Source organism: Populus trichocarpa, chromosome 1, assembly GCF_000002775.5.
Source record: "Populus trichocarpa isolate Nisqually-1 chromosome 1, P.trichocarpa_v4.1, whole genome shotgun sequence".
In the NCBI taxonomy this organism is placed as follows: Eukaryota; Viridiplantae; Streptophyta; class Magnoliopsida; order Malpighiales; family Salicaceae; genus Populus; species Populus trichocarpa.
In genome coordinates this window covers 8,203,617-8,226,984 of record NC_037285.2, presented here as the reverse complement: position 1 = coordinate 8,226,984, position 23,368 = coordinate 8,203,617, and the positions used below count along the sequence as shown (strand labels likewise).

At 32.2% G+C, this 23,368-nt stretch overlaps 3 protein-coding genes and 1 non-coding gene across 6 annotated transcripts; all 4 read right to left on the bottom strand.

Moving 5' to 3' along the window:
- Positions 1 to 604: 604 nt before the first annotated feature.
- TRNAT-UGU (transfer RNA threonine (anticodon UGU)) lies at positions 605 to 676 on the bottom strand. The gene has a single exon. It is a non-coding gene; the product is annotated as a tRNA-Thr (tRNA).
- Positions 677 to 1,061: 385 nt separating this feature from the next.
- Positions 1,062 to 4,551, bottom strand: LOC7472757 (ubiquitin-conjugating enzyme E2 4). Its single transcript, XM_002297989.4, has 6 exons — positions 4,371 to 4,551; positions 4,181 to 4,260; positions 3,534 to 3,648; positions 3,364 to 3,416; positions 3,079 to 3,207; positions 1,062 to 1,401 (listed from the first exon to the last, which is right to left on the bottom strand). The coding sequence occupies exons 1-6, from the start codon at positions 4,412 to 4,414 to the stop codon at positions 1,271 to 1,273; spliced, it is 552 nt and encodes a 183-aa protein (XP_002298025.1). The 5' UTR covers positions 4,415 to 4,551; the 3' UTR covers positions 1,062 to 1,270.
- Positions 4,552 to 8,796: 4,245 nt separating this feature from the next.
- Positions 8,797 to 13,729, bottom strand: LOC7472756 (AT-rich interactive domain-containing protein 2). The gene is given in 3 exon segments (XM_002297988.4): positions 8,797 to 10,474; positions 12,049 to 12,300; positions 12,303 to 13,729. Coding segments are annotated over 3 exon segments (1,944 nt in total). The 5' UTR covers positions 13,083 to 13,729; the 3' UTR covers positions 8,797 to 9,562.
- Positions 13,730 to 20,879: 7,150 nt separating this feature from the next.
- Positions 20,880 to 23,368, bottom strand: LOC7472755 (probable E3 ubiquitin-protein ligase RHB1A). Of its 3 annotated transcripts, none has more exons than XM_024593716.2 (5): positions 23,202 to 23,368; positions 22,726 to 22,912; positions 21,896 to 22,325; positions 21,671 to 21,780; positions 20,880 to 21,552 (listed from the first exon to the last, which is right to left on the bottom strand). In XM_024593716.2, the coding sequence occupies exons 2-5, from the start codon at positions 22,792 to 22,794 to the stop codon at positions 21,523 to 21,525; spliced, it is 639 nt and encodes a 212-aa protein (XP_024449484.1). In that variant the 5' UTR covers positions 22,795 to 22,912; positions 23,202 to 23,368; the 3' UTR covers positions 20,880 to 21,522. The 3 variants fall into 3 exon arrangements, with proteins under 3 accessions (XP_024449484.1, XP_002298023.1, XP_024449485.1); XM_002297987.4 differs by lacking the exon at positions 23,202 to 23,368 and adding an exon at positions 23,034 to 23,195; XM_024593717.2 differs by lacking the exons at positions 22,726 to 22,912; positions 23,202 to 23,368 and adding an exon at positions 22,443 to 22,664.

The window sequence follows — 23,368 nt, the reverse complement described above, 5'->3', positions numbered from 1 at the left end:
CAGAAGCTTGGAAACTGTTTACCAAGCTCTTATAAATCTTTCCATGTGATGTTTTCATCAAATATATTAGAGCACTACACCAGCCCCATTGTGACAGCTCTGTAACCTTTCTTCATTAGCTTTCATTCCAGAATTGCTATAACGCGTCGCTTGTTTTGCACAGATTCCGTCGACCAAGTATTGTTGAAAAGTCAGGGCGTTTTGCACCAAAAATCCAACTTTCAACTATAATTTGACCCAAAAACACCATATAGATCTAAAACACATTTATACCTTCAAACAACCTAAAAAAATAGTTCAAGAACAAAAAAAAAAACCCAACCTAAAACTCAAAAACTTCTTAAGGTTAGATCTATTTTCTCTGGCAATTTGAATGTTAAGTAACACCTGATTGAAACTCTTCTCATCTAATAAAACACATTGATACCAAAAACTACTGTTTTGATAGTAAAAATTAGTGTCGAAATCTAGTCTCATCAAAGTTTTTTCAAGTTAGGGTACAGATAGGGCTAGATGCTGCATCGTACAGAGAATATTCAATGTTTTGGTTTTATTTTAGGACCAAAAACAAACAAACAAAGAAGAAAAAGAAAAATATAAATCATGCCCCCATGCAGGATCGAACTACAGACCTTCAGTTTACAAGACTGACGCTCTACCACTGAGCTATAGGGGCCTTGTTGCTTAGGGATGCATTATATTATGATCACATTCTTTGATAGGTATCCTTCGCCCATTCAAAGAACGCACATTTTCGGGAAGTGTCTTTAGAGCTATGGACCAGGAAAGAAAAGGCATGAGCCAATAGACTAGTGGAGTTTATAGCTTGATTCAACCAAGTTATTCAATACCCGCCATGGATCTCCCCAAAAATCTCAAAGAAATTATAGTTCCAAATTTGGAAGTAAACTCTCCAAGCTTAACAGAAGAGGATGAGAGATGCCCTCCGATCACCATTAGCTAAGTTCTCTACCAAAAGACATCCATGAGTGGAGTGGAGACCAGACAAGTCCCACAAAAATATGACAAGTTCATGCACATGCAAAGAATTAGCAACCTGATTTAGACCCTCCCTCCCAACAGTAATGAATATCTGAAACATTGATCCAGAGTTTGAATAATTACATTTATGGCAAATAAAGACATAAAGAGAGAAGGGAAGGATTTTTTCCATCAGCCTTCAGTTTTGCTGTGCGATTTAATTTTTCATTTTAAAAGAGCTGAATTTCATGTACAGGTACAGACAATTGGAAGACATCCATATATTTAATCAAGGATCGGCTTTGCCAGCGACTTGGTCATCATCAGAGTTGTAATCATCTTCACTCAGCTCTTCATCACTGGATTTTTCTTCTGGTTTTGCCCCTATATCCTCTGGCTTCGCATATTTCTCACAATATTCTGGAAATAAGACAGTCGTAAGTAACAGTTGCACAATTTCAGGAAATAAAAGAGAAACAAGACAAATAGATGAACGGTGCGAGTAGTTACAACAACATAATGATGGCGGCTTAGAAGTTAAATACAAGGCAGAGTTCAAGACGATAAGAGCAGATAAAACATTGGATTGATGATCTTTTTGTCACATAATACAATTCATAGAAACAATGAGGTTGATGCCAGTATGCACGCATCACTCAGAGAAGGTACAGGTACAGTATACATCTATTACCAGCTTAGATTTGTTTAACTTTTGATGATCCATCACCATACAAGACACGGACCTATATCAGACTTCCATATTTCATGCAACATAAAGTCCATTTTTGTGAACCCCATCAGAAACTGCTCTTCATTTCTTCTTCCAATCACACAAAGTTCTAATTTCTCAAATAATCTCCAAATTCCAAAACCAAATTAGTAGCCATTTTGAAAACAAAGAACTGATCAAACCAACATTAACTATCCTTACTCTTTGGGCAGCCATGTATTCTTGTTGGGGCTCCTATTGTTTAAATCTGTCATTCCTGTGTAGGAAATTGAGGCCATCCTCACATATTTGATATCATTTCACGGTTACTGAATCATTTTTCAAAAGACAAATTTGATTTTGGGTTTCAGGATCTAGTTAAGAGACAATAAATGATTGACTAACATCAGCTCTCCCACAGCCATGTTCATAAAGAAAATCTTACTATACTATAGTCTTCCCAGACCCAATACACAAATTTCTGTAAAGAAATTCTAGTGGAAGAAAATAAACTGTTTGCAGCAGCGATTGCCTGACAGCCAACATCCCCTCCACTGTCCAACAATGTCACAAATGGTTCGCAGTCCCCTTGCCTTCATGCACTCATGCATCAAAATAGATGTAATTACATGCCTTTTCACAGGAAATGTTTCCGTTCAATATATAGCAATTTCTGAATTAACAATTCAAAATCAACAGTAGACCCATTTTGCTTTATTGGTCTAAAGGTCTTATTACTTTCCTAAGGATATGTAGATTCCAAGTCCTTTCAATGCATCAAACCATCCAACCCAAAAGACAACAGAGGAAAGTAGAGGTACATCTCAATGTCTCAGATCTTGCTGCTTCCTATTTGATCTTTAATGGATGCAGTGAATTACCTAAATGGCATGAATCCTCCTAATAATCAAAACCCAGCAGAAACAAATCATGCTCCAAGTTCAAACTAAAATTAGGTCAGATATTATAGATATACAATGGAAACAAACATGCGACAAGCGTGCAAGTTCAAAGATGTAGATCCAAAATGAAAATCCAATGACTAATTAATTTAACTGGAATTAGATAAAGCAATTGTAGCTACCAACTTGAAACACTGAGCTATAATAAACCTGAACAGGAATCACTCATCAAGTTCAAGGTTAAACTATGATGCTTCTTTCAGAATATCACTCAAACCTCAACAAAATTGGTTCAGTCACCAATGAGCATAAATGAGCTGGGTTAATGTTGTCCTCGACATGCAACGTAATTTCCCTGTCTCGGAGTCTTATATTCATGAATTTCAACATGCATTTTAAAGTGGAAAAAAACTACAGATTTCAGGATGGAAATAAGAGAACTGGAAATAATGCTTAAGTTCACAAGACTATGTTTAGAGTTCCTACCTTTCACTCTTTGATCGTAAGCAGTGTGATCACGCATCATCAAAGCAGCAGCTTCTCCATTCAATGGATCTGATGCATTTGGATACAAAAGTAGCTGAGGGAGAAATACTTCAAATACATTTACCAGATCTGTGGATTTTCATTAAAATGGAAATTGTCAAATTCTGACAATAACAGCATTACTCAAAAATTGAAGAATCTATGGATGGATGAATCAGATTTAGAAGCTCCACATATAGCATACAAAGTGTCCATAGATAAATAACAACAAAGCAGAAGGTTTACCAAACATGGGGCTCCAAGTTTGGTTGATAACATCCAAACACACCGAACCAGACCTGAAACTCAAGCACAAACCCACATTTCCGTTAAAAGTTGTAAACTAACTATACATATAAGCAAACACCAACTTTGAACGAGCTAAAGTAGTCAAATTTTAGCATCCACTAACTCACATTTCATCAACGTTTGGGTGATAGATCTTGTTGACAAAGCCAATTGATGGAGATTTGTAAGGATAAGCATCTGGCAATTCGACTCTTATCTTCCACACACCTCCTTGATAAAGACCTGCCATGTTCCCACAAAGAAAAAGAAGAGAAGAGATAATAAATTATCTGTATCCATAATTAAAAAACCCCAAAAGAAACTTAAACTTTATCTTTGCTGAGGAAAATCAACAAACAACAAACTTGCAACCAATATAAGAAGAAGAAGAAGAAGAAGAAGTGCAGTGCAATTCATTAAAATCACACTCTACTTTACAGTAAAAGAAAAACTACATGTTTCTTCTCATGCATCAATAGTAAAAAGATCTGCTTAAAACTCAACTTCAACAAGAAAAACCTGCAGTAAAAGAAATATAAAGGGCTCAATTCATCAAAGAAAAAAGAAGAAGGAAATATAACTTCTTATCCACTGCAATCTTGAAGAACAAGTACAAAAACCAAAGTATACACATGGATCAACAGGAATAAATAAAAAATCAACTGAAAAAACAGAAATTAACCCACCAAGAAAAACATTTTTTTAAGAAAAAGTTGAATTAAAGAAAGAAAACAGTAAAAAGAAATAATGGGTACTGAAGATTTTGATTGCTTACTTTCTTTAGGTCCATTGAATTCCACATAAAACTCTTGCATGCCATCATTGATCATTTCCACTTTGTAATCACTCATCATCCTAGTCAATCAAAACCCAGAAAAAATAAATTAAAAATCGATAAAAAAAACACCGAACAAACCCAATTAAATAAAGAACGAAACTTGTCAAAAAAGAAACAAGATTTTTACAGTTTCATCAAATCCATCTCCCTGCGTTTGCTTGGTGAAGACATTTTTGCTCCTTTTTTTTTCTTTTTCTTGCGGATTGTTGAAAGAATAGAAAAGAGGTCTTTTTATCTAAAATGGTTTCGGACATGAAAGAGGAAAAAGTAGGAATTATATTTTATAATACTATTATGCACACTCTCCCATGGCTATGTGGAGTCAGCTTCCTATTTCACTGTAATTTTCCTTTACATAGAATGCATAAATTTAATTTTATTTTTACATTATTTCCATTTCTTCTTTTTATTTTGGTTACTTTTCTTTTAGATGTTTAGTTAACGTTTTTTTAATAAATAAATAAAATGATATCATTTCTTTTAAAATCAACCCTGATTACAAAATAATCCAGATTTTTTTGTAAATAATTTATTTATCTCGATATTCCATCGCATGAGGTTCAAAGTAATAACAATTTTCACCAACAATTAAAATACCATGTCATGCTAGCACAATGACATGTCAACAAATGACATTAACATGGGTGCTCATATAATTGGCAGTAGACTACTGGTCCACAAAATCAATGATATTAACGTGGCATATTTTGATTGGCATATGAGTGATGGTATGTTGTTGTATTAGACATAACATGCGTAACATAGGTACGGATATTGATATGATGAGTAGTCTTTCAAAAACACCGAGCATGTGCATGGTCATCATATACATGATCATATGACTGAATCTCTATGTTTTTTTTTTTTTAAATATAGTTTTATTATAGTAGTCTTAAAGGTCGGATCGAATGTTTTTCCTTTAAAAAACCCGTCGAAGATGTTCAGAGAAATGTCTATTAGACAGATAACGTTAGTGTCGTTGTTATAAAGCATAGTAATGTTAGGGTTTTTTTATATTGTAATATAGTTAATTTTTAAAGTATTTTTTAATTAAAAATATATTAAAATAATTATTTTTTATTTTTAAAAATTTATTTTTGATATTAACAAATTAAATTTATCCAAAAAAATACAAAACAATTATACCAAAATAATTTAAGAGATATCTAGTCTTACGAATGTTCACTATCCTACAAGGCAAGGAACTAGAATAAAATTTGAATTTTTATCGTGAATAATTCGATTCCCTAGTTAACATTTGAATTTTAGATAGTCTTATCATGTCCAATTTTTTTAAAACTAATCTATTATTCCCTCATAATCTATTTAAATTATATTAATGTTTTATGTTAATAAACTTATGTTGAAGATTAAATTCAAATAAGACTTTAACCTAAAAAATAAATGGATTTTACTTTTTATTTGACCTTGAATATACTCATTGACCATGTTTTTAAAAATAATTTTTTCCAGCACTTGTAACAATTAAATTAAAAAGAAATTAAGGTTGATAAACAAATTGAAAAAATTCAAGTCCTCTAAAGGAAAAAATGTCACGAATAGTTGTTTTTACGTTTCAAAAGCGTTTTTGAAAAAAATTGAAATTTTTTTATTTTTTTCTTTACTTCAAATTAATATTTTTTTTGTATTTTCAAATTATTTTAATTTGCTGATGTCAAAAATTATTTTTTAAAAATAAAAAAACATTATTTTAATACTTTTCCGAATGAAAAACCACACACCTAAACACTTACAGGCTAGTTAACAACACAGTGCAGCTACAGTGAAATCAAGTTTTTTTAAAATTCATAACGATAATGTTATTAGTTTAAGTATATATATTATTTTGTGTTCTGTTCCGCACATATTAGTCAGACAGTTTTGCTTGCAGCATCAAAGATTCCACTTTGCTTGGACATAAACATTACCCATCTCACTTGTTTTTTCTACGTCTTGGCCGTGCCCAAAATTCTTTATTAGTGTTTTTTTTTTAAATTATTATTATTATACAACAAAAACATGAAAACAAATCTTAAAAATCAGTCATTATTAATTTAATCAAAATTTAAGATTCTTTGTTAGTGTTTTTTTAATTATTATTATTATTATTATACAACAAAATTCTTCATTATTATATAGTTGAAGTTTCCTGAAGGCTTTTTGGTATTCGACACCGCTCATCATCCATCGCCGATCCTGCCCGGCACGCTACGCTCTCATGGAGCACAAGAGGTGACGACTTTCTCCTTATTTAAGCAGTTCTTTCTGCAAGGAATCCGACGGTAAAATATCTTATAGTTTTGATTAAATTAATTAATTTCTTTTTGGTCTTAAAGAAACCACCTCATGACTTTAATTTTCTTTTGATTATTATTATGCAAAATACTAAGTTGTGCGGCCAAATCACTTTGCAAGATGCATTGTAAACTAAAACACATGATACCATGGAATGCAACGGTGATATTTTTTTTCCATCCTTGTACAACCAAATCGGAGACCAGATTAAGTAAATCTTCATCCTCCAACTTTTCAAATTATAAATATTAATCTAAAACATTATTTTTCTTATTTGTAGGTCCTTGGTTTGAGAAAAGTATAGAGTCGTTGAATCTAAAACATTATTTTTCTTATTTGTAGGTCCTTGGTTTGAGAAAAGTATAGAGTCGTTGAATTCTGGTGATAGAGAAATAAACTCTTGGCTGACACTAATTCTGACCATGAAAATAGTGTATTTTGGTGTTAATTGATTTCTTTTAATGTGAGGACTTTTATTGATTTGTTTTTTCCCTTGAAATTACCAAAACAAAAGGTAAAACATGGGAGAGGATTTTATTTTTAGTTTGGATTAATGTTTTTATGCGAGTTTTAGGGGGTTTTGGGTTGTTTTATTGGTGTGTTTGCATCATATGGAGGTATTTTTATGTGTTTTTGGTCTGAAAATTGCATTTTTAGATAAAAATACCTTCTTCAATTTTCTAGCTATCTCTTAAGTAGTCGAAAACTAGAAAGGCACACAGTGTGTTGTCTGCTTTTATTTTTTTTATATAAAAATAAAGCAAACGACATGTTATCCTTCCTATTTTCAACTAAAAAAATTAAAATCCCACGTCTGCGAGCCCTTTTTCAAATGGGTTAGGTTTAGTAGTGTCTGACCTTTTTTTTTTAATTGATACCCTCGTTTTATATGTATTTTTTTAATTAATTTTTTTGATTTATATTTAAATTAATACCCCTATTTCTTTTATTTTTTAGATTATCTATTTCACTTTTTTTAAATAAAGATTGTTTTTTAATTGTTTTGTATGCATTTAATTTTTCAATGAAATTATTTTAATTTATCTATAAATCTTTTTCCATGATATTTCTATAAACTACAAATTATTCCTTCTTGATTAAAAAAACAAAGCGTGTATATTAAAAAGAAAATTAGAGTTAAATATTATAGTTATCTACCTTTTACTTTTATGAGAATAATTATCTTTTTATTTTGGAATTTGATTGGCATTTATAGCTTCTTTTCAGTTTATCGGATTATACATTTAATAAATTATTTCATTTAATGTAAATAGCATCTTTGTGTTTTTCAATTAAAAAAATCATGATATAGTAAAATATACTTGCAATATTATTTTATTTTTCTACTACATTTTAAATTAACTTCAAATCCTACAAGCGAGGTTGCATTAACAAATCTTTTTTTATTCACTAATATATATGATTTTTATTTTATTTTATTATATATAAACATTGAATTTTTAATTCATAATTTTTTTTTCAGTACTTGCACATTTATTTTTTTATAGTAAATAAAAAATATCCGATTAAAAGTAAAGCAGAAGACAACTAACTAAAATAAAACGATTAGATAAAAGCAAACCTTATCCTATAAAGGATTGCTTTACTTCATTTTTTTAAAAAAAAAACAACATTCATATTATTATAATTACAATCAAATTATAAACAAAACAAAAGGATTTAAAATATGTCCACAATGTTTTATATTGTTCACCAAGATACAAAATTATGAATTGTACACGGGTCTGAACCCACGCTCCATGCTTTTCTGAAGGTCTAAGCAGCCTGAGCAAACTAGATTCGCGCTCATAGCTTAGGCTTTTTTTTTAGGGTTATTTTTCTTCTCTCGTTTTTTTCCTTTGAAATACCAATTTCTTCTTGGTTAATTGTGTTTTTTAGATAATTTAGTTTTACAAAAAAAAAATGAGTTTTTTCATAAATAATATGGATTTTTTAGTTTAATATGTTTTTCTTCTTCTTTTTTCTATTACATTATATCTTTCAATATCTATTGTTTACATATTTTTTAAATATAATATTTTTAACATTTTTAACTAAATTCTCACTTTATTATTATTATTATTTGTTTGGATTTTTAAATTTAATTTTTTCATAAGTTTTATTTTTATATATGTAGTTCATTTTTCAAGTAATGATCTTATTAGTCAATGTATAAATTTCTGACAAGTGTCATAGGATTAAATAGAGTTAGTTGAATGAATCCACAAAAGATTTTTTACAAGGAAACATTCCAAAAAAAAAAAAGAATACAAGGGCAAACATGTCATTAACCCATTTTTAATGGATAAATACATGGATGATTGATACATGGAAAAAACAACCTTCTACTACAAGGAAAAGACAACCTTGGGATCAGATTGAGAAAAACTGAGATGGTACAACTTTCTTTGAGCATCGATCTTCAAACTGCAAGCCGTACAGGTACCTACATGAACATTTAACATTATAGAAAGAAGAAGGGTCCAGAAAGCAACACAAGGCAGGAGAAGGAAAATGGCCATGGCTTAGACAACTACCGCGAGGTCCACCACAACCCTCAATGAAGATTTAAAGAATTCACAATAGCAAGCATGCAGCCATATACAACATTTTGAACACAAAATTAAGTACCAGTTGAACCCGAAGAAACGCCACTGTCCGCAACTTTCTTTCACTCCTAAAATTTCCTTCATCCAAGATTAGCAGCTGGTATGGGATGATGGTGGACAGAATGCTGCCACACAGCTCCAGAAAATTGTTAATGCACAAGCAAATAACTTGAGATACTTGGCAAGCAGCGTGAGGGCACTCTTAGCACATCATGCAACCTCTTTCCCCCGAGTTTATAAGGAAAACTCCACCAGCTGACTCCACTGCAAAAGAAGATCTTCGCAAAACTGGGTTACTCTCTTGCGACCTCCTGGTCCAATCAAAATCGTTGGGAGCTTCGAGCTATGCTTTGGTGTTACAAAAAAGGGATTCAATTTTCAGATAAGAGAAGCTGTTCTGAACCTAAATTCATGTCTATTTGAAATCAGTGCATTGCTTATTCTCAGAACATATCAACATGTAGGCACCAGGAACCATGAGTACTTCATGGCCATAACCATCACTAAAAGATCCAAACTCTGTTTCATCATCGTCACTATCAATATTTTTTGGAGTTACACGGTTCTGATAACTTCTGCGCCGAACAAGATATGCATTGAAGTAATAGCTTACCAATTCTTCCCTGGTCTTTCTAGGAAAATACTTGTGTTTATTGTCCCAGAAGCACTTGCCTGCAGATAAAAGGTTAAACTTGACCATATCCTTGAATCTCTTTTCTTCTTCGGTAGTCCATCTAAGTGAAACTTCCTCACCCATGCGATCAAACTGCCAATGATAGAACAAATAACCCAGTTCAAGCTTCAATTTAATTCTTTTCTCGGCAATATGAAATCTCACACATCCAACTGAACCTGGAAGCTGACAGCCACATACACTGGGTCTTCCATTTCCAATTGGATCCATGGCAAATACGGCATTATGGTTTTCACATTCCAAAGGCCATAATCGTGTGCCCAGCCATTTAGAATCACTCTCGGAAACCACGCTAGTCCACTCAGGGACTTCAGCTTGGAAGAGAGGGCCCACAGCAACATGCCTACGGACATGCCCATCCCCAGATCCATCAAATGTTGCGTTTTTGGATGATAAATCAACAGCAAGTTCTTGCTCCTTAAGGCCATTCTCACACTCTGTCTTAAGAGGGCTTGTAGATTTACTTTGAGGGGCAGAACATGAATTACAACAAGAGCATACGTCAGGTTTCGCTAGAGCAGGGAGCCGCTTGCTGCATCTTGACCTCTCTGCAAAGTGTTCACTTAGAACACTAACATCCTCAAACATGGATGGATGCATCTTTCGATTGTCCTGGAAGTTCATATTGTATACCTATATGACAACAATTAAACTCATTTAACTACAATACAAACTTCTGAATGGGATTTTCCAAAGAACCACAACAAGCATAACAGATATCTTCACAATTATTGCCTAGGCAATGCAGATCATCAAGATAGTTTAAAACAAAATGCATTGCATTTTGGATCATATTCAGGATGGCAAAAATCCAAATAACTTCACATGACCAATAGTTGGCCCTTTTTGTTTGTCTCTGAATATGTGCATGTCCAAACCAACACTTAGAATTTCTTGTGCAGTCATTTGTTAGCACTACAAGCATATATCTTTACTTTGTCCAAGTCATGTTGATAATTATTTGTTAAAAGTCTAAATGCATTGAAATATAATGATCTATCATTGGCTGATCAAGTGATTTAGCCCGATATCAACAGCCAAGAGAAGATATGGATTCAGATTTAAATTCACTGATAAGGTTACTGTAAACAATGACATCTTACAGGGGATTTTACTCTTACGCAGCATTTAACTAGGATAATAGTCATCACGACGGTGACTTAAACCATGATATCTAACGTTGTTGAGAGGTCATGTGGTAGTTAGAGGATGAGCCTAAGCTTTTGGATCCTGCAGATCAGGGGTCCCTTCCTTGGAGTGACTCTCTGATGCTTGGGCCCATCTAGCTGTCATGTGACCTATCCACAACATTAGATATGTGACGATATCAATATCCCAAGTTAACCAGGAGTCAAAGGCATAAGTCGCTTTTAAGCATCAGGTGCAATCTCTGCCCCTGAGAGGTGTTATATTACGAACAAAAGTCACTAAACCCGCAAGCCAAGCATAAGGCCTGAGATGGGACAGGACATGTTAAGAAGCTAACAATGCATCGAATTTGAGGCAACATCATCCATATTAATCAAAACAGTTTCCATTTTTTGTTTTCTTTTCAATTTGCAGTTTTCATTTTCCAAAAAAAAAATTGGAAGATGCATTCATATGTTAAAAACTATATATATATATATATATAAAGAATTTTCTATCTAGAAAATTAAAATGTCCACCTTATAATTATTTTTCATAGAAAAAATTATGATAATTTAAATATACATCTTTGCATTTTTTTTTTTAACTCAGCTTAAAACTTGTTGGAAAAAAAAACTACCAATAACTCTTCAAAAAATTGTTAGATTTTTATTGGAAAATTTTTAAAAACAATATCAACTATATATATAATCTTGAAATTTTCTATTATAATGAAAGCATGCATATAAGGGTAAGAAATTGTGTGTTTTTAATTTTAGTTTGAAAACCCTAGTTTTCCATTTAGAAAATAGTCAATAATTTATATAGGAAAACTATGAAAAATTATGTCAAATATTACAAACTCATCACGAATTTGACAAATGGAAAAATATAACATTTGAATAGGAATTCCTATTCTTTGTTCTCCATGATTTTAAAAAAAATGCTAGTTCTAACAACTAAACAGATCCATAATAACTATCTTGTGCATTTTAAAATTAGCAATGGCCGATAATCCATTCCAAAATCAAAAACCTCGCATTGGTATTTAAAACAATGGGTAAAAGTATAGAATGTACCTGCAAGAGTGATTGTTCAATGTTAGGATCAAAATGCCTTCTATGTAGGAGAGCTTCCCGTGCCCTTATGGCTTGGAGCCACAACTCATTGCCTTTATGATTCTTCCACTTAAATTGTGGTGATCTTACTCCGATGGAAGGATCATCGGGACATTTTGCAATTTGGATCACCCAGTTAAGCATTCTTGTTAGAGGTTCTCGTTTTCTCTTGCGAGAATTAAATTCTTTCTTGACAATGCTCGGATCCAAGATCACAACATCATCATCACTATCATTAAAATAATTATTTCTTTCAGCATGAAATTTTTGTCATGATCACAATTCCTATTTCCAACACCATTGTGTACTCGATGTACAGCTTTGGTGTCTAACAAACCTATTTTACCCTTCCCAGTATCCATCTCAACGTACCTGCCATTTTTCTCATACACTTCTGAAGCAAATTTACAATCCTCTTGCTTTCTATCACATCTATGCAATAATAAACTTCTGAGCTGCATCTCTAGCTCCAATGACGAACAACTCAGATTCCCATCACACTGACGCTTCCCCTTTCTTATTTTTTCCTCTTTACAACTCCTACTCATGCATTTTTCCAACTCATACAAGTACTTAATATATATCAACTTAACCGAAGGTGAAAATTGAAGTTCTAACCCTAACTCTTTAGCCACAAAGCTCCAAAAACCGTTTACCAAATCAAAGCCACCTCTCTTTCTCACAACCCAAAAGAGTTTGAACAAATCCAAAGATTGCCCATCACCAAGCAATGCTGGAATAGGCCTAATACACCCTCCTTCAGCGGCCTCATTCAAAAACTTTGAAACGAGTTCATCAAACAAGCATATTACTTTATCCTCACACTCATAATCATCCTCATCAGAATTATCAATAGCAATCCAATCCTTAGCCTCATCATCCTTCACATGATGATTAATATCTAGACAACAACCACCATCACCCTTGTATATATTAATAACATCATCAACACAATCTAAAGCAGAACCATTTGTCAAAATTGACCATCCTGCCATGAGCTTCAAATTCTATATATTTTTTTAAAATCTTCCTTCTCTACCAAACCTCCTTGTAAATCACAAATCAACAAAAATAAAGAAAATCCGTAAAAAAAGACAGCAACAAAGTGCTGTTTTTTATTTGCTCCGTTTTACCATGTTAGTCCAGACAACAAATCAAGCATTTAAGAGACATATCTGATACGAGAACTAAAAGTAGACATAAATCTTGAACATGGTAAAATATGACAGCACAAGAGCAGGTGTCAGGCAACCTTAACTCTACTTTGTTTTTCAAGATATTACCTCATTTCTTGGTTTTGAGTTGATTTTCCCTTCTGAAGCCAAATATGTGCAACCCAAAAAAAGTTCAAGAGAGGGGACATGAGGGAAAGGAAGATCGAGGCTTGGCGAGTTTGAAAAATAGATGAAAAAGAAAAGGATTAGTGGGTGCCAGCACACACTAATACAATTGAAAAGTTTTGGACTTTGGGATCTAATTGAAGAATCTAAGACTTGGGGGTAGATGATAATTAAGATTAGAATCAAGAAAAGGAATGATAATTAACTGAAAAAATCCAAACTTGGAAAAACAATTAAGAGCAAAATCCAATAAAAAGAATTCCTTTTTTCTGCCACCATTTCGTGGAATATATAATATCATAAGTTCTCACACATCTATATATATATATATATATATATATATATATATATATATATATGAGAGAGGGGAGAGATCTTATATCACTTATGTCGAAAGTAAAGTTTAGATTTTATTTCATAAGTAGGATTAATTAGATATAAATATAATATTTTTTCATTCCAACACACATATTAAATGAGATTATAATAGTTGAGACAAGACTGTCTTGAGTTTGACCACAGATCCTGATTAACCTTGAAATGGTAAGAAGTGGTGGGCTGAAAAGGAAAGACCAATTTTATTGAAGATTTTTTCCTGAAATTAATTTTAGCAAATATGCAACCAACTATTGGATATTATATTATAACCTGACAGATGAGATTTTTTGGATGGTGATTCCGAGAGTACAAGTACTATTTACCAAAAATCTTTCATGAAATATATTTTGGAAATTCTCAATTATTGGATCTATTATTACCCATTTTGAAAGAAAAAGAAATGTATATTGATTTATTTTCATTGTTAGTTGAGAAAAGTCAATAAATTCCTATCTTGATGCTTAAAAAATATATATTTTATGATTAGATATTATACATTATATATCAAGCTAAATCATATAAAAAAAGTCTTGTTTATCGAGACTTATTGTACTGTGGATTGGAGCAATATTAGCAAAAGTCTTATTCATTTAGATTTATGGCACTGTAGATTGGAGCAGTATAGTAGTAGAACAACTCTTGCCACAGAGAGTTGCAAAGACTACAGGGGGAGGGTGGGGTTGTTTTTTCATTGGGAAGCATTTGACATTAAATGGATGGTTTGGAAGAAAATGGTCGGTGCAAATTTTGGTGAGGCATGGTGGGGCTGCAAACACCTAGCGCTGAGCCTATTATGCCCCGCCACAAAGAGTTCCAAGGGCTACAGGGGGTGGGGTTGTGCCCTAGACTGCAGACACCTAGCGTTGGGGTTGCATGCCCTGGGTGTTAGGGACAGACCTGTGTGCCTGGCTGCAGACCCCCGCAAGCAGGTCTGTAAAACCACGTATATGGGGTCTGCAGAACCGTGTGCCTGGGTGCAGACCAGCACACTTGGGTTTGTAGACCCGCTCCACTGGGTCCGAACCCATTAGTAATTGACCCAAAGCTAATGGATCTCATGTCAAGACTCAAAAATATTGATATTAAAAATAGTATTATTTGTATTAAAAATATTATTATTTTTATTATAATTAATATTATTAATAAAATAATTAATAAATTTAAAAGAAATTATTATCAATATTGAAAAACAACCATAAATTTGATTTGAAGGGTTATTAAATTGAAAATTATTGTTATTGTTATTGTTATCATTAAACACTGTAGATTGCTATAATGTTTTCCCACATGATTTTTTTTATGACTTTTTTCAAATTTGTTTTTGTTGATTTTATTTTTTTAATATTGAGCTGATTGAGAATTACAATTACAATAAAGCTAAATTATGTGGGGAAAGCATTGTAGCTTTTCTCACAAAACATTATGTATTGGTACAGTATTTCCCCACTTGGTTTTTTTTTTTGTTTTTTTGTTATGATTTTTTCTAAAATTATTTTTGTCGATTTTTTTTTTAATATCGAGGTGGTTGAGAATTTAACTTTGTAATTTTTTTCTTTTTTACAAGTAAATCTAAATCATGTGGAGAAAACACTATAACTTTCCTCACAAAACATTGTGGATTGCTACAACTTATTCTATTCAGTCTCTAAGTTTTTTTATCACCAACACAACTATTTTTTCTTTAGGGAATAATGGTTTCATCATACCTTCAGTTTCTATTACTTATCTAGCACTGGTTCGCAATTATAACATCATCAAGCACATTTGCTCCATAAGCCCACGACAGCACGCGGACATGCCATCTAGTAATTTTTAAAACAACTGTATTTGTGTTAAAAAGTGTATTGGAGCATTGATTAAAAATGTCTCTACTATGGTAGCTTTTATTTTTTTTGAAAAAATTATTTGACTAATTAAATAATATTTGTTTTTAAATTGGATTTTATATAAAATTGGGTTTAAAATCTGATTTCATAAAAGCTAAAATAATATATATTTTATTTATTTTACATGATAAAATTTATCTCACAACAGTTTTAACTAAACATATTTTTTAAAACCACAATTAAAAATATTTTTCTTAAACCAATATTTTTTAAACTCCAATCACAAAAACCTACCACATTGTCAAACACTCACTAATATTGTGAATTGACTCTCTCTTTTTTGTACATATTTTCCATTATAGAATTTTTTTTTATCATGAACTTTTCTTTTGGCTACCTTATAAATATGTAAATTTGATTTGTTTTTAAGAATATCATGCCAATATATATATATAAACTAAAACTCAAGGAAAAAACATCGTGCACTTAGACTCGGTGTATTATTCACTGCAATAGTGGAATGACTTTTTTACAATAAAAAAATTGCCTTTGTATTGGAATGTTTTGGTATTTTCATACGGCACATTAGTTATTAAATAATTTTTTGGGTATAGTTATATTTTTTTTTAAGCGTGAAATGAATTGATTGCCACTAGAATAAAAAAAATATAAAACTTGCATAAAAGGGTATAAATGTCTTCTCATTTAATAATGTACAGTAAATTGATAGGTATGCTCTTGGAAAAAAAATTAATTGTAGGTTTAGGTGGCTTTTGGTCTTTTCCTTTAGCTTTTTTGTAATTACGGGGTAATCAAAGGAATTTTATCTTTTAACATCAAGTAAATATTAATTAATTTGAAAAATTTGTTGGCATGTGGGAGACGCCCACGAACTTTGCCCAGCGTGTTAGCGCCTCTCGGTGGAAAAATTGCACTTTAGCTATGTTGTTGGATTCACCACCGCGTTATTTTCCTCCCGGCAGCGCGTGTAGGCAGAGGTTGAGCGGTTTGTTGCCAGTCAACCTTTTTTTTCTCTCCCACCCTGAAAAATATATGTTGGTCCTCTTTGTTCTTAATATTTGAACTCAAGTTCTTATTCTTTTGATTTTTAATTTTTATCATTGGTCATTTGTTGAAGTTTTATTTATTTTTTATTTAATCATTTGATTTTAATTTGTAATATATAATTTTTTTTCCAATTTAATCATTCTTTTAATTTCTATTTTTTTTCTTTGCCTTTTCGTCAAAAAATTTATGGTTTTCAATTTTATCCTTCAAGCCAAGTTTATAGTGTATTCTTTTATAATTTGGTTCTTGTTCTTTTTATTTTTTGTGTCCTTTTGTTAGTTTTTTTTTTTCAATTTAACCCTCCAATAAAAAAATTGTTCGTCCTCTAATTTATTTTTTATTTTGATTTTCACTTTCATTTTTTTAATTGCTATTTATATTTTAGATTTGTTTGTGTAATTGATTTTTTTCTAAATTTAATCTTTCAGCATTTAATTTGTTGAGAATTGAGCTTCACAGTTTTTGTATGGATAATACTTTTGGTTTAATGACCCTAGCATGGGCTTGAAAAGTTAATATAGGTCAATGTTAACTTTTTTTGGCTTATTTTCTTTTTTCAATTTAATTGTTCAACATTATTTTTTTAAAATAGCTTTGTGTTTTTCTTCAATTTTTTTTTATCAGGTTATTTTGATCTCATAACATGGATCACATGTTTTACAGGTTTATCGGGGTTGACTCACCTCTTATTATTCAGGTTACATGTCTATCATGCTATCTTGAATTGACTCGAGCTATTTTTTTTTATTTTTTTAACCAATTACATATTTCCAAAGCTTTTTCTAAGTTATCATCGGTTTTTTTTAATAATTTGTATGTGTATCATTGTTGTTAAATTTTTTTTATTATCTGATTAAAATAAAACTAATTTATTAAACTCAATCGAGACTATAATTCAAGTTTATATTTTTTGAAACATGCTTGTCGCATCTAGAAATTGTTTTTTACACAGAATATATATGGCACAGTGTAGGCTCCGGCTTAAAGTGAATCAGCATCTTAATTAAGACCTCAAATTAATGCAGCTATTCATAAACATCTTATATCAATGTACTCATAAAAAATTCAAATGACCCAAATTATATATCATAACTTGGTTTTTTACCCTCTTTTTCATATATTTTTTAAAATATAAAGAATACTAAATTCTCAAAAAATACGTTTTTTTGATGTGATTTGGCAAATTTCTGATCATTTAATAATTTTTTACTATTTCTTTTGTTGTTTCTGTATTGAAAAAAATTTCTAAAAAAAAGGTGCCGGAAGAAACATCAAACTTAGATGTCTCGCTTAGTGCAGAGCTTGTACAAGTAAATGAAGGAGGCAATAGAAACGGGAGGATTTCGCTCTTCTTTTGCCTGCTTCTGTTGTCATGAAGACCGCATCCTTGGTTCCGCCTGAATGTGGGGTTGTTCAACACTGCCTGGCCTCCAGAAACACACATCTAGCTTCATCATTGGATATATTTAGACAAAACTAGCACATTTCTCACACATTATCACAGAAAAAATAAATTTAGAATTATAAAAATTAAAATATATATTCATAGACAAAACAATGATTAAAATTTTAAATAAAAAATATATTATTTAAAGATATTTGACAAAGATATCAGACACATTTGATTCTAGTTTTTTATTGAATGGACAGACGATGTTTTGTTTGTCCTAATCTTTTTTATTGAATGGATAACGTGTCGATTTATGGTGCAAATTTTAGCCACCTTCAATAGCTAAAAAATTAAAAATTATGTTTTGAGACCTTAAAAATCTAAATTATAACTTGATTAACATGAAAAACACCCTAAAAATATGTATAACGCCAACTTCAGGCATAAAACATCGTTTAATCCATTTAAAATCGCTAAACAAACTTAATCAAAATAAAATTAGTGGATTCTAATCTACATTTTAAAGCATATTTAAATGATAAACTCACCTTATTGAACTTTTCTTTTTAAAATAAATCAATTGAAACCAAACTTGACCTTTTTATGATTGAAATATCCTTTTCTATACATTTTCTCTCTCCTCTCTTAACATCTAAAAACTAAAATATAAAAGAATAAATTTTGGATCTGAAATGTAAAAAGTTAAAACGAAAAGGACCAAATAAATACACAACAAAGTTTTATGTGCTAAAAATGAAAAGGGTTTTAATTTTTTCATGTAAAATCTTGTCCTTGTTCTTTTGATTTTTTTTAACTACAACTTAAAATTCCGTTTCATCACATTGATCTTTAATTTAATGCAAGAATTTATTTTTATTTTTATTTTTTGACAATTTGCTTATGTAAGGGCATGCAAAGCAAAGGAATTCTCAACAACGTATAAAACCAAACAAATATGAATTGGGATGATGAAATTGCGAGAAAATTAAGTTGGATGATAGGAATGAAAAAAAAAATAGAAATAAACAATGTATTCCATAGCACACTTGCATAGTGCCCTGCAATTTTCAAAATGCCCATTTTTTTTAATTTATTGTATAATAATCTGAATATAAATGACATATTGAGAACTTTCATCAAGCATCTACTACTTGACATGACAACAATTGAAAATAATGTTTTTTAGATAAAGGTTCCTTTAATATACTTGTTAAGAGTCATGTAATGTTTATAATAAATCACAATATTTTCTCTTTTGCTTAAAATTTATTATAAACACAGAAGTATTTCCACAAAAACAGCACTTATTTAATGTATTGAATAAATAACATTGATTTTTATTTTTATTCCCTTTTTAACACAATTTAATAATAAATAAAGCTTAATGAATGTACTACTTAACATATGCCCTAAGGGCATGAGTTAGTTTTTTTCATTTTTTGTTTCCCTATCTCATTTAACATGCATGCTAGAAAGATTCTATCCGTGTCTTTGTGGCTATAGCGCCTAAGCATCTCAAACTTAAGCCTCATGAGGTTTCTGCTTTGATATCTATAAATGTTTCGGGGGACAGTCACTCATGCTCCGAGATTTTCCGAAGATGTCTCAAATAATTGGATGCATCTCACTTGGACGATGATGGCGCCAATAGAAACAATAACAGTACAGCAAAAACGAAAAAAAAAATCCACAAACACGAGATGCTTCAATGCTCCTACCTGGGCTTGTACCAATTGTTTGGGTATTTTTTTTTCTGGTCATTGAATTATTGCAGAAGACTAGAAGAGAGATAGAGAAAGATGTATCAATGGCTTCACATGCGTAAGATTCACGGCATCTTATAATGTTAGTGATTGATGTAAGATTAAATGCCTACTCCAAGTTGCTTCACTGCATTCCGGTAGCCTCTTATACCAAGAACGGGTCTTTTGATGGTGGAAGAGAGAACTATTAAAGATAGCTGGCCGATCAGGCCGATCACGCCGACCAACCGACGAAATATCATATCTAACAAAAGATCAGAGAGTTCAAGCTTCAAATGCCGAGATGAATTCCCAAAATTCACCTCCACCCTACTTCAGCCTTGCGGGTTGAATAATGGGGGAGATACTAAAAGAGCAACTTGGGCACATGGATTTTCCTTTGGTTATTCAATAGGTCTCACAAAAAGGTAAAAATATTATCGGACCATTGAAAGTCAGACGTTAGAAAGTAAACCATGAAAAAGAACAAACGTCCGAAAAAATATTATGGAGGTTGCTTTACAATCACTCATCTAAAGAAATATTTACACAATTGTGATAAAGTAAACTTTCCGTTTCTTCTTGATTAAAAAGAAAGCATAATGAGTTTCAACAGAAAGGTGGCCTAGGTGATTCTAAACGAGATAAAAGGCATAATTCAATATTTAGGACTTGCATAGAGTAAATACTATCAACAAGTTAAAATCATGGTCACATTCACAACCAATTGATGAGTAAACAAAATTAAGCTGAAGTAACCTAACTGCAATTTTCTAAAGGGCAAGTATTATCTTTCTTCAGGGGGCACAACAAAAAAGTAAAATGAGTCAAGACATTTGGGTTATTAGAAGGCATGCTACCTGTACCCATGATTGACCTGGCCATCATCACAAGTTCCGGTGTCGATTACCTCTAGCAAATCCAGTTGCTAATCTCAAACCAGCCGATGAATGCACGTGAAGTTAAATATAGATTTCACCCTTTTGATGCAGTCAGAAGAGTAATAATCAGCACAAAACCAAAGACTAACAAATGACTGATCAGCATATCGACAAAATCAAACCTTGACGTGTAAATCAGAGTGTTATTTACATGAATTATCTAAACAAAAAGCCCTTCTTTTGATCCTTCCCAAACTTTCCTTGCATCAATCAATCCCCCACTACCAATCAAACTCACAAACAGATGAATTTTAGACAAAACAACCATATAAGATTTACATAACAATTTAAAAGGTTGAAGGAGAAAGAAAGCAATGGTAAGAGTATTTCAGGGTATGAATTGCAGTAAAGCTATACTAGGACAAAGAGAAGGAAAGAAAACGCCCACCTGCTGTTCTGTTATAACGACTAAGTAATGGACATCCATGATGATGTAGGACCAGCCTCTATCCTCTCTTCTCATCTTCTTCCCCGCCACCCCAATTTTTTTTATTAATTTTTTTTTTCTCATTTCCTTGAAAAATCTGAAGCTTTGATGAAGTGAGGACACATAACAACAAGCATTGAAGTAGGCACTGACTCTTAAAAAAGAAGAAGGAAAAAAAATAGCTACAGCCAAATCTGTGGCAAGCACCAGATTGTGGGCAAAGAAAAAAAACTCCAAACTCTCATGCATTTGTAACTTTTGCTTCACAAACATGATTTCAAACAGCTAAGAAGTTGATCTTCAACATGTTTTCTGCACAGCTACTAATCAATAGGAGGGTCGATTATCACTTCCTGCAACGTGTGTGTGTGTGTGTGAGGAGAGAGAGAGAAACAGAACCATGTGGATATCAAGCATTTTAAGAAAATCCCCTAAACTAAAAAAAAAAAATCAAAATATAGTTTGGCAAACCTTGTCACAAACAGGACAACTCTCACTTCTTTCCATCCATTCAAGAATGCATGAAAGATGGAAGTGATGCTCGCATTTTGTGATAAGTTTTGGATTCTCTAAATCATACTCTGCACAAGAGATAGTAAAATGCAGCTAAAACAGCCAAATCATAGATACAATCCCACTGCCATAAGCAGCCACAAACATGCAATTAATGAAAAGGATTTAGTAAGGGCATTATACCTTCCAGACAGATAGGACAATCCTCCTCCTCTGTTGCTGAAACAAGAGGCTCAACTGACTTTGAAAGCTCAATTTCTAGCTCCTTCGCCGCATCAAGTTCTGAATTGATTTGCGCCTTGCAGTCTAACTCCTTCACATCTTCACACTCAGCCGAAGTTTCCCGAGTATTCAAGCCAGTGTTTTCTTGTCCAGAAGCAGAATTTGTTGTTTGCAAAGCTCCATCATTCTTGTCACCACAAGTCTCTCTCGACCTATGCAGGGTTTGAAGATGTCCTACTGCCACATCAAATGGCATAGGTGCAGGAGGTGGTCTATAAGCATCAGGAACTGATGTGTCCAGGTTTGTATCAACCAGAAGTCCTGTGGATAGAGCAGACCCAGCTGCATGGTGAGATGACAATGGGACATGCTCTGCTGGTGCTCTGGGGTACTGCACACCAAACAAGAAAACCAGATGCGATGAACATAACAAAATAGTAAACCTAGTCTCTCTAAGTAACCGAATCTATTTTGATATCTAGGCTAACAACAGATTAATCCAACTTACCATCAGCAACATGCCGAAGAGCACAATGATACTAGCAAATAAAATATCTCTAAATGATCTCACAACCACAACAAGGATAGTTCATCCATTCCAATAAATCCATCACGTAATTTCTGGAAGACTAAAAGCCATGGACATCTCATTAACTGAATCGACTTGTCTAATAACCTAAACTAGAACATTAGCAAAAAAAAAGTTCATCGATCATTTGATTCTACTATTCATCCTATCATATAAATTTCTAATTTTTTTAAAAAAAGGGCAAGAAAGTGATTGAACTAACATAATAATAAGGCGGTGCGCTATTAGATTGAGCAGCTCCTTTAGAGGAACAACAGCAACAACCTCCCATATAATCTTTCTTTCTTCTTCTACCACTACTAGTGCTGCTACTAGCACGAGTTATCTCCTCCACTGCTTCTCCGCCATCATCATTTGCTTCTTCTCTCTTTATTCTCCGATCATCAACTCTGCTTTCCACGATCAACATCACAATTATTATAAAATTAAAACAAGCAAATAGTTCTCTAAAACCCTAACGAAAACAAAATCACCGAATAAGTAAGTATTGATTGAATGATTGAAGAAAACCTGAAAACAAATCAACAAAATAGGTAGCTATTTGAGCTTAAATAACAGTAGAAAGTTGAATTTGTTGTAAGAGAGAGATAAGATGGAAAGAGAGGATTTTAGGAAATGGAACGGGAGAGGGGGAGAGAGGGAGAGGTTGGAATGTTGAGGGGAGTAAAAGAGGCTTACGGAATTTCTTTTGTTTCTCTTCTTTTTCTTCGTCTTCTTCTTCTTTTCTTTTTCTGGTAGAAAGGAACAGGTGGTGTGTTTTCGTGTGCGACAACGACTTTCACTGAAAAGGAAGCTCTCTCTATGTATAATTTTATACGTGCTCCATCCTCCACTTCAACTATCAA